At 42.1% G+C, this 22,173-nt stretch overlaps 1 protein-coding gene across 1 annotated transcript in view; it reads right to left on the reverse strand.

Moving 5' to 3' along the window:
* Positions 1-2,919: 2,919 nt before the first annotated feature.
* The window catches only part of nphs1 (NPHS1 adhesion molecule, nephrin), a 34,828-nt gene continuing 15,574 nt past the window's right edge, over positions 2,920-22,173 (reverse strand). The window contains exons 6-29 of the mRNA XM_069139810.1: positions 21,151-21,254; positions 19,258-19,379; positions 18,887-19,058; positions 17,503-17,660; positions 16,395-16,536; positions 15,847-15,971; positions 15,580-15,748; positions 15,244-15,373; positions 14,901-15,073; positions 14,068-14,208; positions 13,367-13,507; positions 11,978-12,099; positions 11,243-11,402; positions 10,990-11,146; positions 10,529-10,680; positions 8,104-8,215; positions 7,835-8,016; positions 7,671-7,721; positions 7,226-7,348; positions 6,622-6,670; positions 6,142-6,274; positions 5,179-5,257; positions 4,854-5,020; positions 2,920-4,704 (exon numbers count right to left, since the gene is read on the reverse strand). Of these exons, the coding sequence (XP_068995911.1) occupies positions 4,615-4,704; positions 4,854-5,020; positions 5,179-5,257; positions 6,142-6,274; positions 6,622-6,670; positions 7,226-7,348; positions 7,671-7,721; positions 7,835-8,016; positions 8,104-8,215; positions 10,529-10,680; positions 10,990-11,146; positions 11,243-11,402; positions 11,978-12,099; positions 13,367-13,507; positions 14,068-14,208; positions 14,901-15,073; positions 15,244-15,373; positions 15,580-15,748; positions 15,847-15,971; positions 16,395-16,536; positions 17,503-17,660; positions 18,887-19,058; positions 19,258-19,379; positions 21,151-21,254 (3,154 nt within the window). The 3' untranslated portion in view covers positions 2,920-4,614. The remainder of the gene's footprint in view (positions 4,705-4,853; positions 5,021-5,178; positions 5,258-6,141; positions 6,275-6,621; positions 6,671-7,225; positions 7,349-7,670; positions 7,722-7,834; positions 8,017-8,103; positions 8,216-10,528; positions 10,681-10,989; positions 11,147-11,242; positions 11,403-11,977; positions 12,100-13,366; positions 13,508-14,067; positions 14,209-14,900; positions 15,074-15,243; positions 15,374-15,579; positions 15,749-15,846; positions 15,972-16,394; positions 16,537-17,502; positions 17,661-18,886; positions 19,059-19,257; positions 19,380-21,150; positions 21,255-22,173) is intronic.

Consider the following 22,173-nt stretch of genomic DNA (forward strand, 5'->3'; position numbering starts at 1 on the left):
CCTCTAGTTAACTGAATTTTCCCATGTGTATACACACTTTTCTGTACACAGTTCCATCTGTCATCTGTGCTCATGTTGCTGACTCACAAACAAGAGTGAATGACCTTGTAATGAAAGCTTGTTTGTATATTTACATTCACTCAGAAATGCAGCGCATACCAAATAAAAGTTGAATTATTATTCATTAATAATTATGTGGCTTATTTTCATTGTTGAAGACCTTTATTCATAAAATATCCTCCCTTGAACACAGTGACATTGAGAATGTTGTAAAATATCTGTGACTGTTCAGCATATTATTCACTTTAAATACCAATCTTTACAGATGCATCTAAAAAAGCCATTCAGTATACAATTTAACATGTCTTTGTTTTACCAGAGGTTTAATATGAAGAGTTTGTAAAAACCTAATCACAAAGTCAAAGTTTCAGCACACCTAACTCCATCACAAAATACAACAAAATCACTTTCCTCTATGTTTATCATGGTGAATGGAAAAATTGCCACTGCTAATGTTTAAATCAGTCGCTCCCCCCCCCTCACACAGATTCTTCCAAAGCTGAAAAAAAGTAGGTTGTGATTGTGACCCAACAGCATGAGCCAACTGTGAAGCACAAACCTAGACTGTTACAGCAGACAAAGCCTGCAATTATTCCACAATAGCAGAGGACAGTCTTTGTCCTCAGTGTTGGGAATGTTTTTGGACCAGCTTGTCCTCTGTCACATTTCAATGTTTCTTTTAAGAACCTACTAACATTGAAAATAAGTTTACTTAATACAGTTTTGATTATCACATTCAATCAGTTCTTCTCAGGGTTCCAGATACAACATCCAAACAAACTGGTGACTCATTAAAAGCAGATTCTACCCATTATTCCCTTCACCATCACCCATCCAGCCAATCATAACATAAAAGGTACAACTAACAAGTGACCAACTACTATCTACCACGTATCTACATCCTTATTAATTTGCTGCACAACATGCATCTCTCCAACTTAACATTTTTATTTCTTTTACGTAACTACAGTTTAGTTTTGCATTGTATCCCCCCCTCCCAACAGATACATTAAAATGTATATTATATATGGAGGTAGGTTTGCTTACATGTGTAGATAAACACATACAAATATATATATATATATTTTTTTCAAAGTCAAGAATTAAGTGATTTATTAATGTAAAAATGTAAATAATTGTCAAATATATTTTTTCAATATCCTATATCAGACTCTGAATGAATAATAGCATTGTTATAACTGTCGTTTTGGTCATTTTATCTGAGTGGGTGTGTTTAAGTTCAAATGTGCTTGCATATATTTGCTAATTGTATACCATTGTGGAAAAATACCATGCGAGCAGTGTTAGTCTGTATTTGTTTTTTGTTTTTAAAACATAAATATAATAAATTGAAGACAATGTCTGTTGCACATTAAACTCGATAAGAAAATCTACTGTTCTGTATTGATTGTTTGATTTTTACTGATGTGGTCTGATACTGTACAGTTCTGTGTACACATTGTCCAAAATGCTTTTAATTCTGCTTTCAAGTATTAACAATTCATCGTTTTAACTTCTTAGTTATTTTTCGTGAACTACTTTCTGCAGCTGTATTCTTTCATCCACACTGAGCGGAAAATTACTGTATATCCTCATTACTATCACCAGGAGAGCAGAAGCACAAAGTGAGTCATAATAACTGCCAGTAAAATCATGCTGTAATTTGTAAAAACCTGTGGTTGCTTTTGATTTGATTTCTATTTAGTTCAAATTGAAAACTCGGAATAATGAGAGCCATGACGAGGTTTACAGGAGCTTGAGTTAAATTTGAGCGAGCTCCCTGCTGGTAGCACAACCTGTTAAAGTGATAAAGAGGTATTATTCAATCTCACGTTTGTTTTTTTCAAAAACATTGCAGAGGTGTGAGAGGGATGTGGAAACACTCCAAGAGATGAGGTAATTAAAGTCTCTTATTTGTTTCTCTTTTGACTTAATTGTGCACTCATGCAGCCAGTCTGTTTGAGATCCTTTGGGATTCCTCTGAAAACAACATATCAAAATGCTCATGAGGCAAGTGTGGAAAAATAAAAGTTGACATACAGTATTGAGCTGTCAAGCCTTCAGTTTAGCAGATTACTATTCCTGGCTGAGCTGAAATGATGCATTATGAGCAAGCTTTGGTATGAAAACAGCAGTCAGCTAGACAGGAACTTAAACAATTGTTCAATAATGACAGCTCATGATGGAAAATAGCAAGCCTAACTGAGGGAATACGGCTCATTGAAACATTCAGATTTATCTCGAGGCAGTCAGGTCCCACTGTGGAAACAGAAATCTGTAGGTTTGACCAATGTCACAGTAACAACCTCGCCAGGATTTAAATATCACCTCGCATCCTGTAAGCAAATATTTCAATAGAAATAATGCATTGAAAAAGACTAGAATATGACAGTAAAACATCATATTAATCAGAAAAAAAGGGGACATTATTACTGAAGAAGAGTACATTTAGATTATATCCTACTTCTTTGCATGTGTGTCTTACGTGACTGTATGTGATGTCTGTGACATGCGACACTGGTGTGACAAATAGTACTTGAGGGAAAAGGAGATACAAGAAGAGGAAACAGGGTGTATGAATGACGCATCTGTGTACAGATATAATGAGAGCCCAGTCAATATTTGTGCATACTGCAAGGCACTGCAGCCTAAAAGAGCCATGGAAACTTTGAGAAGTGTCTGATCTCGTCACAGTAAACATTAACAGATGAAGTTATACAGATACACAGAGCCCACAAACCTGCAGGAAAAGTATGTGTTGTGTGCTCTGTAGGTTTTCAGGCTGACATGCCAATGACAGCAGCTTCATATACATTAACAGTAGATATGTCAGATATTTAGTCGATGTTTGTGGTTCTGGAATGACCTGGCTGAACAATTAAAGCTGGCTGAAGCAACTGCACTTGTGAAATATAGTCTTAAAATATGATTTTATCGTGGAGCTTATCTGGATTTTACTTTAGCTTATTTTAGGCAGTGGCATGCCTCTGTGGGTGATGATAGCACCTCTTTGTTCAACACCATCAACAGGTAAAAAAATGTATTGTCAACTATATGACAGATACCTGAAATACTTTATCCTCAGCTGTATTGGGTGTTGAAGGCTAACTAGCAAACATTTGCCTCCTAACAGGCAACACTAATACGGTGAACTGGGTAAAGAGTGCCCTTGCTGTATGTTAACATGTTAGCATTGTCACTGAGAGCGATGGTGGAGTGATGATCGATTTTAGCTGAGTACAGCTTTGCAGAACTGCTGGCATGGCTGTAGACCTATTTTTTTTTTTTTTTTTTTTTTGAAATTGCTTTTATCCTATGTTACTAAATTTGGTTTTATCCACTTTAAATGAAATCTAATCCATTTAATTTGATGTTGTCATAAATTTTGTATAATTTGTTGGTTTGAATTTGCCGTGTAGTGATTCTGAAAAGTGCTTTATAAATGAAGATTATAATCTTTGTACCGACAGTGGAGTGAAAGCTTTCCTGGAACTAGAGAAGATTTTTTTTTTTTTTTTTTTTTTTGTAGCAGCGGCCACAGTCGCAGCTTAGCCGAACCCTCTCTTCTGGTCTCTATCGCTCTCTTACTGCCCACTCTCACTGAGACAAATTCCCTGCATGGTTTCTCTCTGTCACTGATGTTGTGAGCTGAACTTCAATCCGAGAGAAAACAGGATTAGAGTCTGGCCCTAGATATGGCTTTACCTCCTGAAGACATAACTGTGCTAAATACCACTCAATACAATCCCATTGTAGGGATTCCCACCGACTAACTGTGAGATTTGAAACTCTTCGTAGAGCACAGGGCCGCGCTGTCGTCAGGTTTCTCAACTTGATGCGTGTTCGAAAGTGTTGATGTCAAATGGGTCAAAAGGATGATGTCTGCTCGGTTAGCACTGAGAGTTTGTGCTGCTTCCGCCCCAGTGACAACCACAGCGATGTCAGTCTGTTTTGGTCTGTAACTGACTGGTTCTCGTCTACCTGCAGGCCAAAGGCGGGGGGGAACAGTGGCTCGCGACTGTGACTTGGCCCCAAGAAAGACTGTGAAGGTGAAAGAGGGGCCACAGATTTGGAGGACAGCGTAACATCGGGGATGTAGAGGGGGAAAAAAAAGCTGGCGGCGTAAAAGTACGAGAAAAACAACTGTATTCAAATAAAAGGCACCTGCAGTAGCATCACTCTGACGCTCTCTGATTGCGTGACTTTATTGAGGCTATCTTTTTCTTTTTACAAATATTTCTGCCATCCTTTCTTGCTTCTGTTCAGTTTGTCAAATTAAAGTATTTGTTAGGTCAACCTGGTCCTTTGAATAAAATGTTGAATGATCACAGTAAAAAAGTCAAAACACTTCAGAAGTGAAATAGGCTTTAAAATTATATATTTTTTTCAGTTCTGCTTTTGAAAGGTTAATTTAAGGTCGCTAGTGACATACCATTCATAAAGAATAAAATAAACAACACTTTGCTGAGTATCTGCTATACAACCCTGCATTTAATGACCGTTAAGGCCCTGCCATAGTGTATTTGTAGGACCTTATTTTCCCATTTAGAGAAACTAAACTAACTCTCCTCGTAGTTCAAAGGGAAGATCAGAATCTCTCTGCCATTGTTGACAATCCACGAACTGCCTCACTCGCCCAGCACCCTGCCAAGAGATGGTTTGCATCTCAGTCACCACTAGCTACAATTTGTCATCTGTTTTCATTCATTTTTCAACTGAATTGTGATTTTAACAAATGCAATGAATGTATGAAATAACAGCTCTCATTATAGGTATGGGTTTAATATGCAGACCTGAGGATAGGTTGGTGTTCTCCCGTCATTCCTTTGTTGAAGCAAACTGTGGTCGAACCAATATGGAGGGGAAGGAAGAGAGGAAGCCGGGACGCCCTGATTCAGACCCCCGGCTCTTACATCTTCATACAAATGGCTTTGCGAGTCCATGGGGAGGTGAAGAACATCTTGAGGAGGACATGGAAACACATGCTCAAAACATAAATATGGGTCCTTAAATTACTTGAATAATTGCCAGGTTTAAACTGGGGCAGATATAGCCACTCGATATTTTGTTTCGTGTTTATTGTTACTTTGTTTACTCTTAAGAATATTTGTGTCTCACCAAACCGACGTGTTTCCTCAGGGTGTGTACAGAGAGGCGGCATGTAGTCACCAGTGGGATAATAATAATGGGAACTTTCCTGAATTTTGTGAAACAGAAGAGATAGCATCAGATCAGCTTGACCTTTAGTAACTTCATTTCAATGGCAATTCCACGTTTTCCATCGGGGCTTGCACTCTCTTTTTCCCCCAACTTGCCTCTAGTAATGGACCACGTAGTAATATGGCAGATTTGATTGTGTTGGCCTTGTTTTATACATTACATAAATTCAAGATTTCTGGTTTCTGGTTCTGATTTACAATAAAAGGCAAAAGATATAGCCCCAATAAAAATTGAAGGCAAGGAATTCTCTGGCGTTTCCAAAGTGATAAGAATATTGTTTATAAATGAATATGTTGCTGTTTCCGATACTTCATTGTACTGGCATAAAAGGCAGACATTGTGCAGGAGGACAGCTCAAAACCTGGCCACACAACCAAAACGATCCCCGCTATAGATACCACTACAGACACAAGAAGAAATACATCTATAGGTCAATTAGGGTTGAGGTGAAGTTGAGGATCCTTCCTCCTCTGAAAGCACAATGTTATCCATTTTCTTTTACCTCAGTAAACAGTTTTCTTCAAGGGTCAAATCCTTTTCGGCCTTTTTAAAGTAAAAAAAAAATAAAATAAAATAAAATAAAAAAAAAAGATAATTTCTCCAGGATCGATGTATATTTTGAATGCTAATTGTGAGGTATTGATCTATGTTCCATCTCTGTGCACAGCTAAAGGTTTCATTAGTTTATCAATCCATTTTCCTTGTTATGGCTGAGTTTCCACTTCCTTTTCTGCCAGATCCCTTCATCCTTTGTCTAACCTCTTTCTTCCCCTCATCTGTTTACTCAACCTTCTCTGCGTCTCTGAATATTTTTTTCAATTGCCCTTTTCGCTTCCCTCCCCCCTTCTCTCCTGTTCTTACCGCCACGCAGCTCTCGTAGACGTTGCTGTCCGTTTCAGATCCAGACTCAATGAGGAGGGTGCTCTGGGCTGCAGTGTTGATCTTTTCTCCGCTCTCATACTTATTGGAGTTTCTTGCAGTTGATTGACTCGACCTGCATGGAGAAAGCCAATTTTGTCATCTACATTATTTATTTCCCGGCAACTGGTAATAAGTAGCCCCCAGTGTGAATTAACAGTGATGAAAAGGAAAAGAACAAGTTGTTTCCTGCATACATAAAGTTCTAAATAGCAATGCATTATGTTGTACAGCGGCCCATTTATCGCAGGATTGTGGTGCAAGTTTGAGGACACTAATATAAGTGAATATTGACAGAAGCTTGTTGTTTTGCCTGCTTGGCTGTTTTAATCCCTGGGTCAGCCAGTCCATCAGGTCTCAGACTTCCTACAGTGGATTGGATGTGTGTATCTTTATTACTTTTACTGCAGGCCCTTAACTTACCCGTCCTCTTTATTCTTCTCTCCATCCACCACGCTGCCCCCTCTACCACCTGCCGGGGATACAGAAACAGGATGGAAGAGGCTTACTGTCAGAGCAAAATTTGAACTTGAAGAGAGGAGCATCATATCATAAGCACTGAAACTGATCAGAGTAATGAAGAGGCCAGAGAGTGAGCGTGACTGAAAGACATGTAAATACCAGATGGCATAGGAAGGTGAGGAATGAAAAATAAAATATTGAGAGGAAGACCTTGACAGTTAGACCAAAGAACAAATAGAAAGAGACAAAAGGAGAGATTGAGGAAGGACATAAAGCTAGCAAATGAGATAAAAGATATGGATGAAACATAGAAGTGACAGCTTTGAAGGATGAATGTGGTGGGAGGTAGAGGCTTAGAGAATGAGCAAAAGGAGAGGAGACAGGATAGACGAATAGAGAGAGGGACATGGGGAGATGAGGAGAGAATGAGAGGCTGAGCTGACAATTGCATCATGGTTCACAGTAATCTCTTTAGAGTTTTGTTGAGGAGTCAGAACATTACAATGACAGAAAGTGATGGAAGGAACACTTTCACATCCATAGATGAAAAGGTAATTCTGGTTACCTGTCTGACCCCGCCTCTTTTTCCACCTCAGCTGAAAGAAGCAACCGAGTGAGTACAACACCAACAGGACTCCGAACATCCCAGTGAAGACTACAGTCAAATAGGCTGGCAGTCCACTTGCACCTAGTTTGCAAAACATTAGAAACATTAGCTCAGCGCAGAGCAATGAAAGTTTAAGCGGAAGTAATATGGAAATATGTGAAGATAGAAATTGACCGAGACAGACCTCCCCAGTCTTTCAATTGTCTTTACTGATTAAAAACTAGCAGAGGGGAAAAAGTATGGGTGGGCGCCATGGCAACCACTACTCTTGTAGAGCAAACATTAACAGCCTTGGAGGTGCATACATTAACATGATTTAGCCAAATGAGGCTTGCTTCTGTGCAAACAGCAATTTCCAACTACCTATAAGAGCTTTTCCAGGCTGCCGTGGTGGAAGACTTACTCTGTGAGAATGAGTCCTCATCTGATGGGATCTCTTCTAGCTCATGTCTCTCTATATAAGAAAGGGGATGACAAAAACACAATTTAAAGCTATGTTAAATTCACGATCAGCTGATTGTACTGTTCAGTCCTTTTAGTGTCCAGCTGGGGTGACTCCAAACTGACCCTTGGTGGTGATGGTCAGTACTGCACTGTTGTCAGCATAGCCACTCTCTCCCATTGCATTGAGTGCATTGAGAGAGAAGTTATAGGTGGTGACAGGCAGCAGACCAGTGACAGTGAAGGTTGTTGCACTGGGAGGAAAGACGTCCACGTACAGGAAGCTGACTGACTGATCCCAACGGTATCTGTCGACCAAAATGTCTGTCAAGTACAAGTCTTTAATTATGAAAAGGTGTCATTCCAAAAGTAGCATCTTTTTTGGGGCTTTTCACCTTATACGGAAACTCTGGCGCAAACCACCATTGAAACCGGGGATCCACTCCAGAGTGATGGAGTCGTGGGAAAGGCTGACTTGGCGAAATGATGAGGGAGGATCTGGGTGACCTGAGGGCAAAAGAAAAGAAGAAAGGTGGGAAAAGCAAACATGTTTTCGGATTTGAGTGAGAGCTGAACACCTTTACTGAACAGACAGCTATCTCAAAAGGCTTTAGGTGATAAAAAAAAAAAAAAAAAAAAAAATTGAGATATGTGCCATTATGTAGTTCAGTGATTATATTTGCAGACTGTGAAACAACACATGAGGCTACAAAATTATTTTTGCAAGATATTTGTGTCAGAAGGATCGGTAATAACGGTTTACCTCAGAAAAATATTTTTTCTGGGTGGACTTTTTTGTTGTATAATTGTTGCATGATTTCAGGCTGTGACTCATAACACATCATTTCAAGCACTATAATACAAGTCTGGAACGTTTAATGAGGAAAACTGCTGATAAATAATGAAAAATAGGGAATGAAATTCAATCGGGGAGGAGAGATGGTGATCATCTCTCCTCCCCTCCCCACTGTGATAGTGGTCAAAACTTGTCAGTGAGCCTCCAAAGCGTCTTTGTTCTTTCAGCAATTTATATCTTGGTAATCACGGTTTCTTTCAGGGCTTCTGCAAAAACATCTTTTTTGACAGCAACAGCTTGGCATTATTTTTCCAGCTCTCCTCATTTGCTCCTGCTTAGGGTTGTGCTTTGTTGTACGAATGATCAGGAAACATGGGCAGAGCTTTGCCGGATCCCTCTCAGAACCAAGTGGCTGATTTGTCCAATTTATCCAACCAAAGTTATGCAATAAAGGATGAAGCCTCTTGATTATTATCAATATTGTGAACAAAGATCAAAGGAGGCTATCCAGGGCCTTCAGTCTGACACAAGGCACCACTTCAGTCAGGGTAGTGCAGGGAAAGTGGATTATTTTGCATTTGGAGCATATAAGAGAGGGAGGGTGGTTTGGGGGGCAGAAGGAGAGATAGTCAAGGAGAGGAGGAGGAGAGATAGTTGAGTAGCAGCATAAGAAGAAGATGCTCGACTCATCTATGGCTCCGGGCTGCAGCCCAGTTTGCAAAGTAAATAATTCCCACTATCAGTTCCACTCATAAGATTTCAGGGCAAGAGGGTCAGCCTTATTTGGATCTCGTCTCCTTCAAATCCAAAAAGCACCATGCTAAGAAAAAAAAAATCTCTCTCTTCCTCTCGGGCTCTAAAATGATAAGGAAGCATATAAAATTTATTATCACTGCGTCAGATTAATTATGAATATTCACAGCTCTAAAAAAAAAAAAAAAAAAAAAAAACATAACTGGAGAAAAACAGGGCCAATGTTGGATTGTATTTTATGGTTTTTATAGTAAACATTAAATGTGTCCAACATTGGCTGCAGGCTTCTGCTGAGAGCTGGACTGTGTTGATAATGGTGGTAGTGCACAGATACACTGGTAGCTTGAAGGGAGAAGAGTCTAAGTATGCCGGGAGAGTAAAGCATATCACTGCACCATTATCTGAGGAAGAAGTGAAGTGGTGCTACAGGCTAAATGATAAGGTAGAGATAGAGCAGTGGAATAAGTTTACTTAAAGGGCTGACTCTCAGGAGCAACAACTCCCCCCAGAGTGGTTGATGGCCCTCCCGAGCCACTGCAATGTTGCTGAAAAAAGGCGGATAAACTTTGGACAAGGAGGCAGAGACTCAGTTATTCTGAAATGCTGCCAAATTAGAACCAAAGGAAAAATTTGTCCTCTCATGCGAAGTATGCGATATGCATAAACCTTACTTGTTGTGTGCCATAACCACTGACTTTGATCATTTGCCGTTCATTTAAAGCAGCCGTGAGTGAGTTTTGTCCACGAGGGGGCAAAAAGGCTTCAACAAAAACTGCACGCCGAACTGACATAGACACCAAGACGAGTGAATAACCAATATACACTTACCTTCAAGCTGTGGTTTAGTCCTCCAACTGTGGGTATTTATCTGGGTCTATAGCTTATTAGATGCTTGACTTCCTAACAGGCCTTAATTTGCTTCTCTTGTGTGTTGATGAGAACAATAAGACTCAACCATACAGTGTTTGTGCCGGTTGTGGTGTTCTGATAAACAAAACAACAAACATTTTAAAACTAAATGAAGGATCAAGTGTTGGTGAAACGAGATATCTCCTACATCTGAACCTCAATAAACTCTTTAAAGAAACTGATGGATGAACTGAAAAACACAAACAAGGTTGTTGTTTTTTTCTTAGCTCATGAAAGGTAGACATGTTGGCAACACATGGTTTTTGCAGGACATTGACTAAGGATGCTGTGGAGAGAACCACATCCACCCAGAGACACACGCCCACGCACAACAAAAACGGAAATGTATGTAGATGCAATACTTGTGCTGACGAGCTGGATGTCTAGCCTGTCTTCCCCGAGTGAGTTGCGAGCAGTGCAGCTGAAGACGGCATAGTCCAGAACTGAGCTCACATTCACCACTCGCACTGTGCTGCTGTGGAAGGAGCCCTCCCTCACCGTCCACTCCTCATACCTGCAGCACAAACACCCACACACACATAGAGACGAAGACAAATCCTGAGCAGACAGACAGCAGGGATTGTGATGTCCTGCAGACCGACTGTCACCCAATTTCACACATCAAAGAAGTGTTAAACAGGTATTTGCATAGTGAAAGGCTCAGTATATAATGCACTAAATCTGGATTTAGGAGTGGAATAGCAAGAAATAGGAAGATAACATATTTGGGATGAGCCTAATCTAATTTTAAGGATTCATTAGTATGTAACCAATTGCTGACAACAGCACCAAAGTTAATAATGGCAAACTACTTCTCTCTGACCTGGGGTTTGCAAAGTCCATGCGCACACCATTTTTTTCCCAAGAGAAGTCGACACGAGGAATGCCCTCCGCCTGACACACGACCTCGGCAGTAGTAGTGCCATCCCCTCTACTGGCTACCTTCCTCCATTGGGGTCCTTTCTGAAGCTCTGGTTTGACTAGACGAGAAAAGATGGGCATGGAGGTTATTGATGCAGAAACCAGACAGCACAAGAGTAAATGTATGTGTCTGAAAATAAATACTACAAACTCACATTGCACTACCAGACGCACATTCACATCAGCAGTGAGTCCTATGCCTGTATTGGCTGAGCACAGGTAAAGACCAGCATGAGCCCGAGTCACATCACGTATGGTCAGAAGGCCTGATTCGTCTTCCTGGGTCTCCTCTCCCATTTCCACCTCTCCTTCTCCCTGTGGAAGACAGAGTGAGGGGGAATAAGCAGGAGACAGGCACTATTCTTCAACACACATTCCCCTCCTCCAGGGTGACAGCTGTCTAGCTGTCTTGCTGTGTTCTGAGGGCAAGACAGGTAGACAGTGAACGAAAAAACCATCAGGGCTCGAGGTCTGGATGGGAAGGGCGTTCGATGAAACAAGCTCTGAGGACAGAGAAGGATAACGCCGATGGCTGGAGAGCCACAGGAAAAAAGAAAAGGATGGGCCGTGCAGGTTGAAAGCGGGACACATTCTGCTGCCGGGGGGTGGGTTAAACTGGAGAAAGCATCAGTAGATATAGAGACCACGCCACATTGACGAATGTGCCCTTTAGTCACGTAGCAGTAATGAAAGCTATTTTTCTGGATTTGGGCTGAGTGTGGAACAGGAAGAGGTGGGGTGGAAGGATAGTTAGAGTCAGTAAAATATGGTGCATCTGTGCATTTACAAAGCCCAGTGATAAACAATATGAAGGGACAGAATAATAGAAAAGAGGCCAGATAAAGGAAATATAATTTAGGGGTTCCTGTGGGTGTGTATGTAGCTCTCACCAGCCATTTCCAAGAGAACATGCCAGATATAATGGGGTTGGCATCTGCCACGCATATCAGGTCTGCTGTCTCCCCCAGGTTCACAAACACAGGGTCTTTCTCTGCTTTGACACCGGGGGCATCTGAGAGTGAGAAAAAGGGACAGGGCTAAGGCAGGACCAATGACAGCCTGGGACAAATTGTTTGGCAAGCCATTAAATAGGCATGCTGCATTGCTATAATTACACTTACACTTGTTTGCCTTTGAAAATGCTCATAACCCCATTGTAATCAGCCTCTCTGCTTTGGCTACAATGCCATTAACTTCTCTATGTGCTGGAGCATTGCAGACACTTCTGCATCCGAAATGAAAATGAGTTATGTGACCCATAAAACCCTCCAACGAGAGTGCACCTCATTCTGACTAAAGCAAATTGACCCTCCCTTGATTCCTCTTTTTACCAATCTATCCATCAATTTATCTCTCTTTTATGACTGCAAGACTCCTCTTCTTTTCTTTGTTCACCACTACCTCACAAGCTTTTTATACCTCCCACGGGTGTCATGTACAATAAGGCCATTAGTGGCTACTTGTCGAAACCTATGTTCACTCTTGAAGAAGTGGCGGGAAACACTAGCAAGACACAGACCTCTGGGTTCGCGGGATCCACCCATGTTGGCCTCCTAACCAAGACCGACATTGTTAAGTGGGCTACACTGCCACACATAAAAGCTACTACAATCCTCCATACATAATGAATATCTACAACTGTCAAGCCCAGTCAGATCAGGATGGCAGAATCCATTAGGCATGTACCATGGGCTTTGGTGAATCAGGCAGACCTACATTTTCAACACTCCCATTATTAAATCATCAGTATCGGGGCAGAGGGCCTGCAGCTTGAGGCTGGGCCCGGGGCAGCTGTGGAGATGGAGGGCCTTGCATGGAGGCCTAATGAATGAGGTACGTTTGGTGGGGAGGAGCTGAAAGTCTGTGTTGTTGTCCGAGAGTGTCAGCGTGTGTGGATGCACTGACGGCGCCGATACTTAGCAGCACCGGACAAGTTCAAAATCATGCTGTGGTGCAGATTCAAATTCAGTTCACAAAACAGAAAATCATCAGGAAGAGAAATTCTGCTCAATCTTCTTATTCTCCTTACGGAATAAGAGCTATTGAGCAGAGATACATGATGTGGCAGGACCCGGAGGTATATTTGCATTTGTTAAAACCTCAAAAATTATTCTGTGCTTATTTTCACCTCTTGTTCTCTTTTGTCCATCTTTAATAGCAAGTAAATTGTGAAGCCCTATAAACTGCTGGCTGACTTTCAGCAGCAACCTAACAAAATCAGTGTATGCGTGGGGGTGAAAAGATGTCTGCTCATCCCTTCTCCGTGTGCAGGGTCTTACACAGAACGTCCAGCGTGATGGAGATTTGGTTGACACCTTCCTCATTTGCACACTTGACAGTGTAAACTCCGGCATCTTTCCTCGTCACATTCTTGATCTCCAGTGAGTAATCGTCTGACCAGTGGTAGCGCAGATCCCCCTCTTTACAAAAACACACACACACACACACACACACACACAGGCACAAATGCACACAAATGCAAACCAATGGTAAATTAAGTATTCATTACATGCTCATCAACTGCATGTCCTCCGGCCACTGGTCTCTAAGTGACATCTAATCCTGCATTATTGATTGGCCTGGCTGGATTCCCACATCAAGCCAACAATAGGCTGCATGAGAGACACCTTCTGTACTGCAAGCACACAAAATGGGTTTCCGCATACACAAAACAGTCATTTTATGGTGTTGGCTGCATATAATGGAGCTAACAGAGTTAACAGAAAAAGGGAGTGGGTGCAGCAGGGCCCTGATGACACCGGCCTGGAGGAGATGCCAGGTTTAGAACCGTTGTGGGAGACAGCAATCCTCATTTAGACTGCATACATTAGAGACGTAATGAGAATCACATTTGGCAGGGTCTGTGCTGGCTAACCTGCCATGTTTTATTCAGACCCTGAATGGCAGAGCTGAGTGCTTACTTGCTGGCTCAGCTAAACTAGAAGCTGGTTTATAGAGCCATCACACAGCCCTGGATCACCTTTGACCACCTTCTCCCTGCGGTGCAGCCAAATGCAGGAGACCTCCTCTGGGTTAGCTGAGACCAGCAGTGGGATGGTTGCCATGTCATCCTCCACCACCTGGACCTCTGTTGGTTGGTCTGGACTGAATTCCGGCGGGTCTGACCCAGAAGCAGCACAGAAATACAGCTACAGTGAGTTGGACTTACACCAAACATACATAAGCAGAGGCGTGGATACAAAGACCCACAGAATGACTACAACCCGCAAGAGTGAGCACAAAGACACAGAAAACATGTTGAGCATGACAGCACTAAGAGACACTAATGAGAGTCAAACCAGTAGAAAGTCGACATCCCACCAATAATTCCACATCTAACCAACTTCACACACTTGGACGGGGGAGTAAGGCAGCGCGGGAGGGAGAGGGACAGGCATTAAAACGACGAGTGACAGTACTGTTGTCCAACTGCAGCTCCGCACAAACACACAGTGACATTCCTTCATGCTCATACACAGTACCAAGCTTTGAAGCAGTGGCTGGCTGCTGCCTGTGAAATGGCATCAAAGACAAACATGGCCATGCAGCAAACCAAATGCACAATTAGGACACACTGCCGCAGAGCTCAACAGACCCACAAATCACAACAAAGGTTTCCAGTAAACAACAAACACACACATACTGCTGAAGTACACCAGTGAAGCAGCTTTCAGCCACGCCATTATTGATTATCATTATGCATTCTTTAACAATTATGCAAACCACATCTCTTAGTCACTCACCGAAAACAGAGTAGTAAAAAAAACAACCCAAAAAAGAAAGAAAGGAATAAACAATTGACCCTGTACTTACAAAGCACATCGAGTTTGAAGAAAGTGTTGGCTCCCTCTGCCAACACAGGGCTGTAGGCCTGGCAAATGACCCTCTGGTTGTGATGCTGTGAAGTCAGATTCAGAGATAGAAAGCTGCGCACTGAAAATCCACCAAACGGAGCCTTCTCGGATGCGTGCTCGACTCCTGCGAACCTTGGACCCAAATCCCATCCGGCAAATCCAGTTAACAAAGGATTTCAAGTTCACCAAACAATCACACTTTTAACAGGATAAACACCACTTTCTCAGACTTATTGTGACAGTGAATCGTTCTGCAGGACAATTGTCTGCATTGTCTGCTATGTCCCCCTGCCAGACAATACCTGAGTGGGCCCAGAATCCAGTATATGCTGGCCTTAGGGTTACTGCTTCCAGCCTGGCACTCCAAAGTTAGCACCTGGCCCCGACGCAGCACCTCCTGTTTGGTTGTGATCTCCATACTTATGGCGGTAACTTGAGAACCATGGAGTAAACAAGAAAATCCAACCATGACTCATTGATTATATCAAGATGAAGAGTATAAAATGCTGCAGCTAAAAATCTGTGTCAATGGGTTTATATCAAGTCCATTTATCTGACATTGTGCTTTTCTCTCAGATGAGTTAGATTGGAAAAAAGGACAAGGTGCGTTTTAGTCGAAGAGCTCCAGTCTTACTCACAGTGAACCATGAGCTTAGTGTACGCAGAGATCGCCTTCTTTACCACATTTGTAGCTTCACAGTGGTAGGTAGCCATGTTGTCGCTTGCTGTCAGGATCAGGACCAGTTCTCTAGCTACACCCATATCAAAGGACGTCGGCTTCAGCGCAGCTGTCACTGCCTTCCCATTCTAAAACAGGATGTAAGGATACAGAGCAGGGTGGGTACACTGGGCATACAAGACAATGCACACATACAGACAGACATGCATATGCAGTACACACTCACCTTGAACCAGGTCAGAGTCCCAGTGGGATTTCCTCCACTGGAGAAACAGGTGAGACGGACCGTGGTCCCTGAGCAAAGGGGGACATCTTGAAGTGGAGCATCAAGCCATACTTCTTGAGGGGGGTCTGTTATAAAAGAATCAACGGTTTGAAGATTGGAAGTGTGTTTTCACAATTTCAGTTCATTCTGGTTTCCACAGATGTTGAGCAGAACTGCTGTTTAAACTGTATTTAAAGATCAACACAGGCTGCTAAAAAAAAGCTAGAGTCAAAATCAATTGGAAGGAATTTAATTTGAAATTCTGTACAGAAAACCTTTCCTCTAACATGAAACAAAGCAGGCTTAGAAAATAGTTCTCGTTCTGTGTCAAAGATTATTCTTGGTTTTGTTCTCGGCATGTAGGGTTGTAACTATAACTGCCCTCTTGAACCATGATGGATGTGTACTTACAGGTAAGGTACAAATTTTAATTTCATGATTCAAGGAGATTCCTTATGCTGGTTATGTGTACTAAAAAGTTGTATGCGACTACCCTTAAGCTCACTTACAATAGACACTTAGTTTGTCTTTCTGTTTTTGGGAGAACTGTGTGCCCTTATTGAAAGCCACACAGGTGAGCATCAGACCATCCTCCTCCCGGGAGACCCGGTGGGTCATGTTGGACATGGTTGTCATCCCACCATTGTCTCCCTGAAGACATAAGACACACATGACAAGTTCAGTCGGAGGACAGACAGCCTTAGTGTGGCTTCCTCAGCTGTGGATGAGAGAGAAAAAAATCAGAGAGAAAAACAATCCTCACTGGTTTGTCTTGGTGAATACAGATGGTAAATTAGCTGCTATAACAACTGATGTTGTGCATGGTTTGTGACAAATAAGCATATTCATCTGACTCTCCCACTAACACTGTTATGAATTGAGCAAAGTGTCATTTTGCACCTGCCTGATAGTGGTCATGCCTATGCTGCACATCTGGTTATTAAAGCCATTATTGTGGTGATTACTGTAAAAGCCACAGTCAGATAGACTAACAAAGACAGTGGCCAGGAGCGTCAGTCTTCATTAACCTCACGCTGTTTCACATGCATTAAAGCTCACATACAGCGCACTGAGAGCCTCATGGAAGATCAAATGAAAATGCTGCTGCCAGATGAATAAAGAGCTTGTTTAATAATACTCATCTTCTGTGTCAGCTTTTATTCACTTTGATCTTATTAACATACACAAAAGAGGAGAAGAGCAGCAGAATACTTTTTTTGGAACCAGCTGATTAATTTCCAAAGCTGCAGTTGGCCTATTCACAGACTGCTCGTGGTCATACTGTTTTCTTTCATCTTTAAAGGTTCACATGAGGTTAAATTTCTTATCGAGGAATCTTTAAATTCAATGAGAGGCTTTCTTATCGGGTTTTTTTTATGATACCCTAAAAGCAAGCTTGACTGAAGGGGACTGTTTTTGTGCATCAACTTTCATTCCTTTTGTCATATGTTCACAAAAAAAGGACTCATTAACATACCCGTTTTTAGAATTCTGTTTAAACCGTTGACATTACCACAAGTTACGAGCCACTGTGTCAACTGTGTCTTGCAGTTCCCTTCTACCGGGTTAGTTATATACATTTCAGCTTTGTGCAAATTGTGTGCCGAGCAGTTCCACCTCTTCCATCGTGACAACCGTGGTGTTGAGCTCCTTGTAGCCCAGCCACCAGCGAATGTGGACAGGCGGATTACTGGAGGTGGCGTGGCAGCTCAGGTCCAACTCTTCCCCCTCGATGGCCGTTAACGAACCCGACAGTGTCAACTCTGCAGGCTCAACTGATGCACAAGCACACATACACAGGCAAACATACAAAGACAAAGTCAATAAAAATATCACCCCGTGAATAGTACATTCAACAGCTACCTATTCTGATCACAGCGGCAGCGCAACTATTTTTGGATGTGAAACACAGAGCTGTATCAAGGGTGAGAGGGAAAATCACTTTGAGTGGCAACTTGTTTTCTCAGGGGGTTTTCATTGTGGTTTCTAAAGTCTGCTTCGTTTTAACCAGAGGGGGAGACAGGGTACAATAGCTGCAGGCAAAGTGATGCAGTTGTATAAAGCCTTCAGGGGAACACAAAGGCTGGGAACTGAGCTGGCAGACTTGGGGAAGGAGGGGTCACGTATGTAAATCTTTCGCATACCTGTGTCTACCCCACATGAGACACCGAGTGGAGTGCATCTGAGCATGCCACACACAAAGACTGCTGAAATTACAGAGGTGCTGTATGGTAAAAGAGGCATATTCATATTTCACCAGCGAATGTTACTCTGTGCCCTCCAGCTTCTCCCAGTGCCTAGAGCAGTCAGTTCATTTTCAACATCCCTGAATGGCTGACTGGGAGGCATGGCACCACAGCCCGTCGGGGCCTCGTTGAACAAAGGAGAAGTATTAATGTAACTTCAGCCCCATTTACACGGCATGAGCAAGAGATTTCTGGAAGGGCAGATCTTAATCATATTTACATAAAATAGGTGCATCAATCAGACGGCATTTAAAGCTGTGACTTACATTGTCTGGCTCTGTAGTGGAAATCAGGCTATTGTTAGACTCAATGCGCCAAGGCTGCTAAATATTAATTCTGTATTTGTTTTATTGTTGCTGAAACAAACATTTTATATTCAGAGAGAAAAGTATAATCTATTAACCATGGGCGATACTGTCGCACAAAGTGTAGCCTTTAGTGCCTCAGGATTGTGCATTGAAGCAATTCAGCTAAATTAATGTAACCGCTATGAAAGAGCATACAGTGATACTAATCTGGAGGCAGTTGGAAATATGGGCTGCAGCCATAATAACCATTAGTTTCATTAATGATATTAACATTAGAATTTTTGCTGGGACAGCAAAAGAATTGGTTTTAGAGGCAAGATTTACTATATTCCTCCGCCTCGTGTCCATATCTTTAATAATCCATAATCAGCGAGTCCTGCCGGGCCTTTGTGAGTGCAAGTGTGTGTTCCAGTGCGGTGCACTACATTAAGCATTATTTTCACTCACAGAGCACAGTTATTTTGCGGCTGACGGGCCGAGGCGATAGGGACACCAGGTTGACGCTTTCACAGCACAGCTCTGCCTGGTTGTCAGCAGGGGTGATCTTCAGTTTGAGGACACTGCTGGACTTCTGCGCAACAACATCATCTTCCCAAGTCGTGGACAGAACTTCTCCATTCTGACAAACACGTGAACACATGCAACTCAGAAAAGCAGCAGAATGTTTGAATAGTTGCAAGTTCCCATATGGTGCAGTCAGTGAAGAAGAGAAGCTACTAAGTATAGTTATGCTGCAAGGATTTAGACTAAAATGGCTAATTTTGCCAGTGCGACAGTGTGTTGCAAAGCTTCCTCAACAGATGGTGCAGAAGATTTACCTTGCTCCAGTGGAGACTGGCTAGGGGGTTTCCACCATGAGACACACACTCCAACACGAGCACTATCCCTGCTTTGACTTCCTCTCTGTCCAGACCCACAATAACTGGAGGCTGAGGTGGGACTGTCAGGAGAGGGGAGACAGAAAAAAAAACGGTTTTGACAAAGGGGAATAGCATAGAGGGCAAAAACGGAAGCGAGAAAGGTGAGGGAAGAAAAGGGATGTAGTGTACACAGAGAAAGAGAGGTATGGAGTGACCATCAATACGACAGCATGAAAAAGAAACCGCACTGCGATGAGAACACTCTTGGCAATTGAGTAGGGAGTTTCCCTATTTGTTGAGACAGGGCCAATAAATTGGTCACATTCAACATGACTGTGGGATAAGAGGTCCAGATCTGATGAAAACATTAACTATTAAGGCAGCAGTGAGCTGGATCCAGTCCATAAAGCAAAATAACAGATGTTCAAACAGTAATAAGGCAACGTGAAATATGAATAAATTACAGCCTCCTTGAATAAAATATATGCAGTTAAATAAATTAGAAGAGGATGGGCCTTTGTTATTGCTGCAATCAGTTTCAGAGAGCAGCCTGCAGACCCTGGGCCAGCATGACAAATTGCCACCTTGCTAACAATCTGGCTGGCTGAAAATGGCCACCGCGCTGGCTTTGATGGGCTGGCATACTGAGTAAGACTGCAGCGGTGGTCCCAAGTTCTGCAACATTAGCACTTTAGCAGAGAGCTCCTGTTGTTTAGTACAGAGCAGAGAGACAGAGAGGAAGGGAGGAGTGCTTACGGTTATTGGCCATTGCTAAAACAGCAGCAGCGGTGTCTAACATGGAGAAGCGTTGATAGAGACAACGTTAAGGTGTCTAGTCAGCCTGTGGATAATAACGGCAGTCGAGCTGAAGGGAGCACTTGCTTCTGAATGTGTCAGCAGCCCTGCTCCACTTTAATCAACAACATGATTTAGTCCTGGGAGAAGCAGGTGGGTAGACTCAAAGGCCTCAACAATCAATTACTTCAACTGATCAACAGGGTAGAAAATACTAAACTGGCTGTAGCTGCAGTGTCACACTGTTAGCGCATTCAGAAACAATAGCTTTCATTGTTGCCTTGCCAAATATGAAGAAAAAAGAGCCCCAAATGCAATGAAAGGCAGAGACAGCATGTGTGTCAACTGACCTTCGTGTACTGCAGCAAGTTCTATTAGATAATGTCACACAGTTTGTGATAATAACATGAAAGAAAAAGCAGCAGAAACTGGCTTCATTTCCTGCCTCAGTGGATTCTAAATTCAATTTGAGCTGATGAGAACAAATGTTGCTGGGCTAGTTTTGCAGGATTTATTATTATTAACTGTGGTCTCCTCCGCCTCCTATATTAGTTGTTTTAATATTGTTAAATTTTCTGTACCACAAGCCTTGCTGATATAATGCATCCGTGTTGGTCTAATAATTGGTTTATGTGCATTGGTTAACATTTGAGCAATAACTAAGGGTGTAATTCATTTCAAAATTACTCAATAAAACAATACATCTAAACTAATACAGATTTAATTGCAGGTTGGTGTATTATTTTACACAGCTATCCGCCACTGGGAAAATAAAAACAGCTTCCTCCTTTGGTCATATCACTCTCAGTCCAGCAGGGACTGCCTTGAGAAGTGGATGTTCACAAGGTTTCCCCTGCTGAATGTTGTTTTGAAGTAGGTGTGACTTTGCCTTCAGGTTGAATGTTTCTCCTTGGACCACTAACACAGACTGAGTGCACTAGGCCGGATACCCTTAGGTCTCCCCGAGGTTGGGTTTCTGTGCTTGTACATAAGTGTGTTTTTATTTAAAGAGAGGGGGTGTGGACTGTCAGTTCGTAAACGGGCTAGGACACTCACAGTACACACTCATGGTCATTGTGGTCTCTATAGGCTGGAAAAGGGCGGGATTCTTCGCACGACATGCCAACTGTCTCCCATTGTCTGAGCTCAGAGCGGTGACCCTTAGAGAGGGGTCAGAAAGAGAGAGGAAATGAGATGGGACAAAAGACTGATGATACTGACACATACAATGTGCTAAAAACATTATATCATGGTTATGTTTGTCCAGTGGTGAAGGAAGTATTCAGATCCATTACTTGAGCAAATGTATTGATACATTAATGTAAATACAGTCCAGTATGAGTAAAAAAAAAGAGTCTAAATCCTCCTTGAGTAAAAGTACTTCAATGTAAGTACTTTAGGTAAAATGCCCCCTGCTACTGATATATTATTGTATATGACTTTACTAGATTGTTAATTCTTCTGCATGAATGTGTAAACAGCCTTTTACTGTTGTAGCTGTTTGAAGTGGAGCAAATTTTATCTACAGTCTGGTAGTTCAGCTTCTCGTTCTCAACCTATTGGTCAGGACTCCCCAAGAGTAACAAGCAATGTTTGAATTATAATGTTGAGTTTAGGGACTCTCCAAAAAGTAATACATAACCATCAGCAGTTAATCAGATAAGACAAACATAAAAGCAAAACGTCCTGTCATTCATTTTAAATGCATGCTTGCAGATACAGTCTGTTCTGTGGGGCTGACTTTGTTTTCAGTCAGTAATATTTGTAATAATGTATCTGAACATGTGATGGATCGTTATAAATGTATTGCAGCTCATGGGCTGCTTTCACGTGTTGTTTTGAATCCTGCAACACATTCAGTTTAGCAGCCACCATCTCATCCTTTCTGGTGAGTAAAGTCGAACATATATCCTCTACCCATCAGCATGTGCTCAAGTATATTTACTGTCCAGACCACAGACCTTTGTGAGGCAGATTTCTCCTTTATGCCAGCCACAAAAACATGAATTCAGAATAGAATCAATAGAGAAACATCCTAGCATCTCAAGTTTTCCACCCAGTGACCAATTCGTTATAAAC

Source organism: Embiotoca jacksoni, unplaced genomic scaffold, assembly GCF_022577435.1.
Source record: "Embiotoca jacksoni isolate LCO1_2020_lvr unplaced genomic scaffold, fEmbJac1.0.p SCAF_11, whole genome shotgun sequence".
NCBI classification, from domain to species: Eukaryota; Metazoa; Chordata; class Actinopteri; family Embiotocidae; genus Embiotoca; species Embiotoca jacksoni.